General features: G+C 37.0%; 1 protein-coding gene across 1 annotated transcript; it reads right to left on the reverse strand.

Annotated features, from left to right (window-relative positions):
• Positions 1 to 838: 838 nt before the first annotated feature.
• On the reverse strand, positions 839 to 2,034 carry LOC133385886 (uncharacterized). Its single transcript, XM_061629474.1, has 2 exons — positions 1,975 to 2,034; positions 839 to 1,543 (listed from the first exon to the last, which is right to left on the reverse strand). The coding sequence occupies exons 1-2, from the start codon at positions 1,977 to 1,979 to the stop codon at positions 859 to 861; spliced, it is 690 nt and encodes a 229-aa protein (XP_061485458.1). The 5' UTR covers positions 1,980 to 2,034; the 3' UTR covers positions 839 to 858.
• Between the last annotated feature and the right edge of the window lie 8,647 nt (positions 2,035 to 10,681).

Below are 10,681 nucleotides of genomic sequence, written 5' to 3' on the forward strand. Positions count from 1 at the left end.
ATCTTTTAATTCTATTTTTCACCAATAATGGGGAATCCCCTTTAATGGGACTACTCAGTCCCAAGTGCAAAGCAGCTAAATTGTTAGTTGCTAATTTTTTTTAATTAGTCCACGTCTTTTCAAAAGTTTCACCTATGGCCATGAAAATATTTTATTTTCATGTTTTCTTTCCTGCAGTAAATATTTTATTTTTATGTTTTTCTAAGGAAGCCCTTTTTTTCCTTTTTTTTCAATTAATTTTTATTCTAATTTTCAAAACCAAAATGATACAAAAAGAAAACAACACAAATCAATAACTAATACAATAAAAAATATACATATATATAAAAAAATAATATTGACTTCCGATTTGTCATAGTTCAGCTATAAATCTATAATATATAACAAACCTATCTCTTAATAGATTATAAAATCACCTTCCTCCAGCGGTTATCTTAGTTGGTTTCAAATCTCATTAACATCATATCATTTTAATATTCCACAAAAAGTCAAAGAGAAGTTTCCAATCCTTGAGATATATGTCAATCAATTTTTTTTCTAAATAAACATGCCAATTAATCCAACTCATCAAATCTACTAAATCCAGTAATTTCAAAACACTATAATTCAACTATAAATCTATAATGTATAACAGACCTATCTCTTAATAGATTATAAAATCACCTTCCTCCAACAGTTATCTTAGTTGGTTTCAAATCTCATTAACATCATATCATTTTAATCTTCCACAAAAAGTCAAAGAGAAGTTTCCAATCCTTGAGATGTATGTCAATCAAGTTTTTTTTCTAAATAAACATGTCAATTAATTCAACTCATCAAATCTACCGAGTCCAGTAATTTCAAATCGCTCTTCTGTCATTATCCATATTGGGTCCGTCTTCCATCTTCCATCTCTACGCACCCAAAAATCTTGCTGTCATAGTCATATAATAAAAGTCTAATAGGAATTTCCTCCATCATAGATATTTTCTCACCATCAAATCCAAACGTAACACTGAAGTATTGTTTCAAAGCCGCATCTCTGCTCCTCTTTTCCACATGATACACTAGTACATCTCTTGAAGGTTTTTCCATTGTCACAAAACAGGGATTAATTCTGTTAACTTTCTCCATTTCGAGTTCCATCAAATCCTTCCAGTCCAGGAATTTTTTTGAACCGATAATATCTTTATCTCCAGTCTCTTCAATTCCTTCAGAGACAGCGCTGTATTCCAAACTGTAATATTTATCTCCAGGATCCGTCACAACCAGGAAATCCAAATCTTTTTTCATGTCCATATTTAAGCCAATCTCCATAGATTGAACCTTGCCTTTAATTTCTCTTTCATCCTTTTTTTGTTTTCCAGATCTATCTTTATTCTCCTTTCTCATAGAATCCTGAGTTTCTTTCAGCTCCTGTCTCATTTCATGAAATTCAGTTCTCCACGCTTGTCTATTATTTCTCAGTTCTTGTTTTATTGAGTTGATCCCATTCATTATTTTCTGAAGCATGTCTAGAAATAAAGTCCCTTCTTGTATATCCATGATCTTCTTAATTGTCATTCTTAAAACCAAAAGAACAAAACTCCTTCAATTTTCAATGTCCCAAGCAAAGAGCAGTTTATTTCTTTATCCAGTTACAAAGGAGTTAATCTTTCCAACCAACTAACGTCACACGCTAGACAGTCCTTATCTCTTAAAAGCCCAGAAGTGGAAAAACAGCTTTTAGTTCACAGCGTCCAAACAACTAGTAGCAGAGAGAATGAGCAGATTCGTCAAAAAAAAAAGCAGATCAGAAAAAATAGTCCCTTACATATATTACACAAAAGCCTTATAAATCAAAAAGATTTCTTATCTCTCCCAATCAGAAATCTCTCATCCGTTGTAAACTTTAAAACGCAATTTTCCATCATGTCAGCTTTTTGCAATAAAAAAAGATAAGCTATTTATATTTTCTTCCCCCTTAGTTCCGTAAATAAAGAAGGAAAGTCTTACCTCATCTAGGTTAACCTAATTGCTGTTACTTTGACAAATCTCTTTAGCTGTATAGATAAGAAAATGATAAATGTAGACAGAAGAATATTTGACTGCTAGTCCGTTAAAAAAAACAACGGGTCACTTATCCAGCTGAGCTAGCATAAAAATCCTCGCTCTGTCTGAACTGCTGGAAGACAGACAATTCTGATGAATTCCAGACTCCAACAATCAAAACAAAACTATGTGGCAGATCTCACGCTTCTTCCTTATCAGGAAGAAATCATCTCCAGTCAGAGAAGTCCCTTCTGACTGAATTTAAAACTGGATAAGTTTCATCCAAGACGGAGCTCGTCTTAGAGGCTGCACAGGCGTAAGGATCCTCCTGGGAAGTCTCGGAAGCCCTTTTTTTTCCAAAGGAATATTTTATTTTTATTTTTTCTTTTTGTACTTACCACTGAAGATTTTTATTAAATGCATTTTGACTGGATCCTAACAGATTTTATTTATTTATTTATTATTTAATTTGTATCCCACTCTTCCTCCCAGCAGGAGCCCAGATCACTGGCATGAAGCCACTACCAAAGCTTTGGTTAACATGAATTGCTCCAGAACCAGCTGTTTTCCTGCGTTGGTTCAATAACAGTGAAGAAGCCTGCTTTATGCTATCCCAACTACAGAAGGTGACAAGTCTACTTTGGTCATCATCCTGCACTGGACACCAGTATTTCTTTTGGCAAGATGTCCCAAGGCAATGATATTGTGCAGGCTTGCAACCTTCTACTACAGTCACTCAGGGGGAGGGGGTTGATTCTTCTTCCACTGAACATAACCATTTAGTCTCCTGAGGATGAACTCTTTACAAGCTACCCTGAAGTATGTTTAAAGATCACAAAAATTGTTTTCTTCCACAATTGGTGGATATTCATTGTATTATTGAATGTAATTGAATACTCTTGCATTGTGCTTTAAGGATTTGATTACCTAACCATTGCTATCTTTCATTACATAATCCAAGGGGTATAGAATGGGATTTTGATTTCAAATCCCAAGGAAAGTGATGTTCTTTGGTTTACTTAACAAAGTCTTAAAGAATGGTTTTGCATTGGTCTATGTGGGTAAGAATGTTTGTAGATGACAACCAGTTGTCAATAGAAGCTTGTTAGTATAAACTTGTCAACATTTGTGTGCTGCATGCGATTGTCAATGGGAGTGAATGGCATAATCACTTTTCCTAGCTGAGGTTTTTGCAATGTTTCAGTTATTTGTTTTAAGATGTGATAACATTGTATGAAATCTTGAACCTGTTGTATTGCTCTCTGAACTAGATGAGCCTTTGGCATGATATAGCAGAGCCCTTATGATTTTAGGTCAGAGCTTGGAAAATTTACTTTTTTAAACTACAACTCCCATCAGCTCCAGCCAGCATGGCCACTGGATTGGGCTGATGGGAGTTGTAGTTCAAAAAAGTAACTTTTCCAAGCTCTGTTTTAAGTAAACATCTGGTTGGCCACTGCTATGAACAGAATGCAGGACTAGAGGCACATTCCATCTGATGTAGCAGGGTTCTCCTTACAACAGCTCTTTCAAGTAATGGCACAGCAATGCAGCCAGCCTATACCAACTACTTATTTATTTATTATTTAATTTGTATCCTGCCCTTCCTCCCAGCAGGAGCCCAGGGCGGCAAACAAAGCACTAAAAACACTTTAAAACATCATAAAAACAGATCTTAAAATACATTACAACAAAACAGTGTTAAAAACATAGAAAAACTTTTAAAAAGGGTTAAAACATTATTAAAAACATATTAAGCAATTCTAACACAGAGGCAGACTGGGATAGATCTCAACCTAAAAGGCTTGTTGAAAGTGGAAAGTCTTCAAAAGGCGCTGAAAAGATAGCAGAGATGGCACCTGCCTAATATTCAAAGGGAGGGAGTTCCACAGGGTAGGTGCTGCCACACTAAAGGTCCGTTTCCTATATTGTGCAGAACGAACCTCCTGATAAGATGGTATCTGCAGGAGGCCCTCATCTGCAGAGCGCAGTGATCGACTGGGTATATAAGGGGAAGACGGTCTTTTAGGTATCCTGGTCCCGAGCTGTATAGGGCTTTGTACACCAAAACTAGAACCTTGAACTTGGCCCGGTAGCAAATGGGCAGCCAGTGCAATTCTTTCAGCAGCAGGGTGACATGTTGGCGATACCCTGCCCCAGTGAGCAGTCTCACTGCCGCATTTTGCACCAGCTGCAGCTTCCAGACCAACCTCAAGGGAAGCCCCACATAGAGCGCATTACAGTAATCCAACCTGGAGGTTACCAGTGTGTGGACAACAGTGGTCAGGCTATCCCGGTCCAGAAACGGCTGCAGCTGTCTCACCAGCCGAAGCTGGTAAAAGGCACTCCTAGCCACTGAGGTCACCTGGGCCTCTAGCAACAAAGATGGATCCAGGAGCACCCCTGGGCTTGTGCTATTTTGTTCTCAGTATCCATGACAAGTGACTCAGTTACCTTTTATTATGTATGTTCAGATTATGCTATCTGAGGGGGGGCTTGACAGAAGTTATGCATGAGGTCATGTACTCTCCTAAGCTAAATGAATTTGAGATAAACAAGACTGAGGAGAAAAAAAGGGTTAAGAGACTGATAGATACAAGATTTTCAAAAAACAAATGGAAACAATTGTTCACATAATTAAGCAGTGTAACTCATTAACAAATAACATTGTAAAGGCCAGGTGAGAGTGTCCACTGACTGTCTTTCTAAGGGACCCTCAGCACAACTGCTCTTAGTGTTTTATGGACATTTCTGCATAAAACAGCTTCAGTCATCACTTCTAGATCTGTTTGGTTTTTAAAAGTCACAATCAATTATAATTCACTGATGCTGTCTGTGTTCTCTGTATTAAACTGAACAACACAGCGACCGTGCTCTGCTAACAAGGTTTCCTGTGGCATCTGGCTGGCCATTGCCTTGGAAGATGGAATGCAGAGCCACATGGTTTATTGTCCAAGCTTATGCTCATGAAATACTCACAGTGCTCTCATCATTTTGGAATTGCTACTCTACCTAATGTTTTGTATGAATGGCAATTGGAGGAAACATTGGATTGTTTCTGCTTGTTGTTTGTTGCTATGCATGGATTGTTGGTTCTCATGCTTATTCTTATTTTAGATGTTAAGGCTACAAGAAGGACTTTTAAATATAGGCTATTTCCCTACTCTGTCTTTCTTTCTTTCTTCTGGCACTGAGAGGAAAAAGCATGAGGTATGGCTAGATTGGACTTTTGTGAGATAATGGGGGGTGAGAATCCTCTTCCAGGGGAATGGAGCTGGACCAGTGGGCTTGCTTTCTTGATCTTCCCAGAGCCAGAGATTTCCTGCCTGCCATGACTTTAATCTGTGTGAGATTCACTTTGCATTAGCTTCATTGGAACGGGCTCTTTTTTATGGAGATGGGGAATGTTCTACTATATTAAAATCCATGTTTCAAACAATAAATGCTTTCCATTTATTCAGGTGAACCACATCTTCTCGTGAGCTAGACTAAGTCAGTAAGTGAACCCTTTCAACAATACAAAGCACCCTTTTCATGTTGTGCCAACGCTGTAATTCCAATAATTTATGTTTAATTTTTAATACAGTTATCTATCAAAAGTGATCATACGGGCTACTCACAGATTTCTGCTTTCTGTTATGTGGTTTTGGAGAAGAACTGGGGTACACATGTGTGTGCTGGGAGAAATGCAGGGGTATTATTAGCTTCCCTTTTTGTAATTCCTCTTTATTTGAACCACATTCAGAGGGAGTATTTGGGGGCCCTTTGTAGTTTTTTTTAAATGGCAAGATAAATCTTGTCAGTGAAAATTGTAAATTATAATTATGATGGTTTTTAATGCCATCACAAAGGACACATTTGTCCCATCGCTACACAAAGAGAATTTCTGGCATCTCCACCAGAAAGGTTCTCATGGACGGGAGATGTCCTCTGTCTGAAGCTTGGAAAGTTGGTGCCAGTCAAAGAAGACTTTACAGGGTTAGATGTACCCTAACCCAACTTTCTATAATATGAACCCATAAGACAGGTTCATATTACAGTCATTTCACAATAATTTAGAAATGACTCACTTTGGGGCCTTTTAAGCTAGTTTCTGCTTCTTCACATTCCCTGTTTCAAGTGTGAGAGGTAAAATGTTCCATTTTCACAACTGGCATTTAGTGTAAAGCAGCTGTGGGGAGCATTTGGCCCTCCAGATGTTGAAGACCTACAACTCCAATCATCCCTGGCCATCCAAGCATTTATATGCACACACACATGCTCACAATTAAAACTATATACAAAAGTAGTTCCAAAACTAATAGAGAGGGATATTTGCATAGTCACCAGAGATGACATAAGCACCAATAGGTTCCTATGACAGTTGTCCAAAAGATGCAGATTTTATCATAGGTTGCCACTTTATGGTGGAAGTCTGGCACTGTAGCAAGTACCTCTTGTACACTCTGTAGGTTTACCCATGGATTTACCCTAGAACATCAGTAAATCAGGATTTCCCTTAATATTCATCAAATTCTACAAAATACCTGCAAGCTAGCAGCATATAGGTTTTTGTGTATGTTTAAATAATGTCATCTAGAACAGAGTGAACTTTATTGGCTTAAGAAAGTTTTTGATTTAAAAAGAAAAGATAGCTCATAAAGTACTGATACGATTGAAACTAAGCCCTATATTGTCCAATTAATTGCTTAAAACACCACTTCATGAACAATCCCACATAAGCAAATGTCACTTAACAGACTCAGTTATTCAATGTCATGTATATGTACAAGTAAGTTTAAATCTATGATTCAATGAAAGCCTTTTGTTGACAGCATCAACCAAGGGAGAGTGGATTAAGTAGTTTATGACTAGCAGCAGAATTTGCTTGATTGAAGAACTGCATGGACATTCAATTGTGTAAATGTATTGCTATTTATAAGGCATGCCAACTGCTTGATTCTAAAAAGTTATTGGTGTCAGATGGTAACTAATGGAGGAGCAGCAATACAGCATTACTGTGCTCTTTAAAGGGAAGAGGATGGATTGCACTATATTTTGTGTACACATAAAATAAATCATCAGTGTGCCACAAGGAATAAATTCCTTTATATATTTAGATTAGGGAACTCTAGTTCTTAGCAGTACTGCTATGCATTCTTTTACTCTTCAACCATATATGAGTAGCTCACATTAAAATCAATGGAAGAAAAATGTTGGCTTCACTGAGGTCTGTAAGAATCTTGGAAAGTCTTATCTGTTTGGGATTTACACAGGCATCTAGGGGGAAGGCTCCTAGCTGATAGCACTAGAATTGTCCTGCCTGTCAAAATAATGCAATATATTTCAGTTGTCAATCAATCACATAGTCATGTCTTTATGATGGAGAAATTTTCTGAGCAGGCTTCTAAGACAGGAGGCCTAACATCCAGATTAAATACTGGCTATTTGAGAGCTGCAATTAACACCATTGTCAGTGCTCCTAGGCCTCTAGAGCAGCCTTTCCCAACCAGTGTGCCTCCAGATGTTGTTGGACCACAATTCCCATCTTTCCTGACCATTGGCAATGCTGGCTGAGGCTGATGGGAGTTGTGGTCCAACAACATCTGGAGGCACACTGGTTGGGAAAGGCTGTTCTAGAGAATCTCATTTTGCTGGAATTTTCACAGGGTTATAATCCAGGGTCAAATGTTCAAGTACAATTATCCAAACCCTATTTTAGGGCATTCTACTGTCACTGCATTTCTCAAATGGAAGGCATCACATACGAAACTGGGCCATACTGAGTCAGACCTTTGGTTTGTCTACTTTGACCATCAGTGGCTCTCTAGGGTCTCAGGAAGAGGTCTTTCCTATCTATCTGATGCTTTTAACAAGGGATACCAGGGGATGAACCTGGGCCCTTCTGTATGCAAAGCATTTGCTCTACCATTGACCTATGGACATCCCCTAGACTAATGATACTTGGGGCATTTTGTCACCTGAAATTACCTTTGTGCATTGCAGTTCTGGCTGCTGATCTTTCTCACTCCACATAGTCCAGAACTGCTTGACAATGAGATAGCTTTACCAGTGAGTTTTGAAGCAAGCAGAGACAGACAGATCAGGCACATTACGACCAATCCTTCCCTATGTCAGCCACAATTGCTCAATAACTTAGCAAACCATCCATGTCATGGACCATCATGGCAAATTACAGGTGGCAGATCAAATCTGTTCCCATAGATTTCCTATTTTTCCTTACAGTTTGCTTACATTAAGTCACACCAAAAGGGCCTTTCAATCCATGTCAGGATATCACTTTTAAAAGGTTATACAGATCTGCTTGCCTTTCATTAATTTCAGAGTCACCTGCCACCTCATATTGTAATTTGATAAAATGTCAAACATGCTCTTTGAACATACGTAGAGCATCCCTGCCTTTCTGATATTCTGAACTATGCTAAAAATAATGAGGCTTGCTTTATTTATAATAATAATAATAATAATGAATAAGAATAAGAATGAATAAGAATAAGAATAGATTTATATACTGCTTAAATGCCAAAATGTCTTCTAAACAGTTTACAACATAAAATCAATTACAAAATACATATGTAATGAAATACCAAATTAAATTCAATTAAAACATTAAAACTTCCATAATTAAAATCTTTTATTTATTATTTGATTTATATCCCGCCCTTCCTCCCAGCAGGAGCTGGGAGAAATAAATATAGAATATATATTTTATATTCTAAAATATAGAATAAAACAAACCAAAAACAATGCCATTTCAAATTTATGAAGGATATGTTTCAGCAGCTGATCCAGTAGTAGTAGTAGTAGTAGTAGTAGTAGTAGTAGTAGTAATTATTTTGACTCTGTTCTTTTCATACAACATCCAGAGTGGCTTACAACATAGAATAACTACAATACATTTTGAAACAATATCAGTAGATCATACGAACAACGTAAACTAAAAGCAGTGTTCATTATAGGAATCAATTTAAAACAGCAGCAGCAATTACACATTAAAAGACTTATCTATATATTTATCTATGTGTAAAATTATGTCTAAAAGGCAGTCCTGATAAGGTTTTCCCAGCATATTATCACAGTAGTTATCACAGTGTTCATAAATATGGGTAAAGCAGTTTTATTGCAGAATTGTGCTGGACTTGAAAAATGAATTAGAATCACTCTTAAAATTAGGTTTACAGGGTTGCTTTTTTGCTACTTGAATGGAGCAGTACAGATTAAGATTTTTATTACAAAACCATATAACAGAGCAATCCGCTGTGTTTAATCTTGACTATTATTTCCTCTGTTAATGGTGGTGGGTGGGTGAAGATTTCCTCTGCTAGAACCCCTCCCCCTCGCAACTCAAGTTAACTTGAAGTTTAGCTCACATTCAAGTTAAGATTGCCAGGAAATTTAGCAAAAAGTGAGATGTAGGGCAAAAGGCTGCTTCATACATTACATTTGTAATGGACTGGCCATGGTTCCCTGCTGTACATATGCACAGCAGTGAATGTGGGTTGAGTTCAGAGATCCTGCTAGCAGAGTCGTGCTCATAGAAAGAGTATCCTCTGCTCCTGTTTTGTCAGTTCCCCTCCACCCCACAAAAAACATATGCTCTGAAGGGCTGTTTCCTCTGGAACAATACTTAGGGGAGTTTTAGAAGGAATAGGCAAAAATAATTAACATTCCCTTCATGGGAGCCTCCACTGGACCAAAGTTCGCATTTCAAGCCGAATCTATCACATTCACACTCTCCAAAAATAATATGAGAACCAAAATACAACTGTCCTTCAACATTTGCACTTATTTGACTTTTGCAATGCAGTTCACCAACCCATGTTTACAAAAAAAAACATTTTAGGGAAAAGTGTGCATAAAAATGAATATATGAGTGAAAATAACATACAAAAATGCATTATATGACAAGAATTTGCTTGCAAAAATGTGTACATTAGTCAAATCTGCCTCCAAAAAAGTGTTTATTACGAGTGATTTGCACTAAAGTGCTGGAGAATTTTTCCAAATTACTACAGAGATGTGGGGAACTGATTTTAAGATTTGAAAAATGAGAATCCAAGGGAACTGAAATTGACAGATCTTTCCATCCCTATGCCGCATTGTAAGAAGCTTGGAACGTTGTAAGGTTGCTCTGGGGTATTCTAGTGAAATTACTACAGCAAGTAATTCAATGACTGAAACTAATGAGGGCATTTCCAGTAAGAATATTTATTATTTTTAGGGGATTTTCCTCTGTTATTTTTAGATTAAAAGGTAATAACGGTAAATCTATTACACACAATTATGTGAGCTGAAAGAATAAAAGCAAAGATACTAGGCACAAAGAATGCTGAATCAAATGTCCAACCACTAAACAAGCGAGGATGAGAATCATTAAATCAATTCTGGTTTTAATTTTATTTTTCTAACCAAAGGGGAAAAGAGGGTCATGGATTCTTATCGGGATTCCTAAAAGACAGCTTGGCATTGGTTTTGACTTCTTAAAATTAAAATTATATTGATTTTATGTTTTATTAAATTAATGCTCCTCCTCAAATCTGCTTTGGAAAAAGAAAAATGTTTTCAGGGCAGTTTTGGCTTTTGTCTGTTGCTTGGATTTGAATGCAGGATGCATATTTGCATCTTCCAAATTAAGTGGACAATGGGATCACTGACAAGGACACAGGTTTAA

This window comes from Rhineura floridana, chromosome 5 (assembly GCF_030035675.1).
Source record: "Rhineura floridana isolate rRhiFlo1 chromosome 5, rRhiFlo1.hap2, whole genome shotgun sequence".
Lineage (NCBI taxonomy): Eukaryota > Metazoa > Chordata > Lepidosauria > Squamata > Rhineuridae > Rhineura > Rhineura floridana.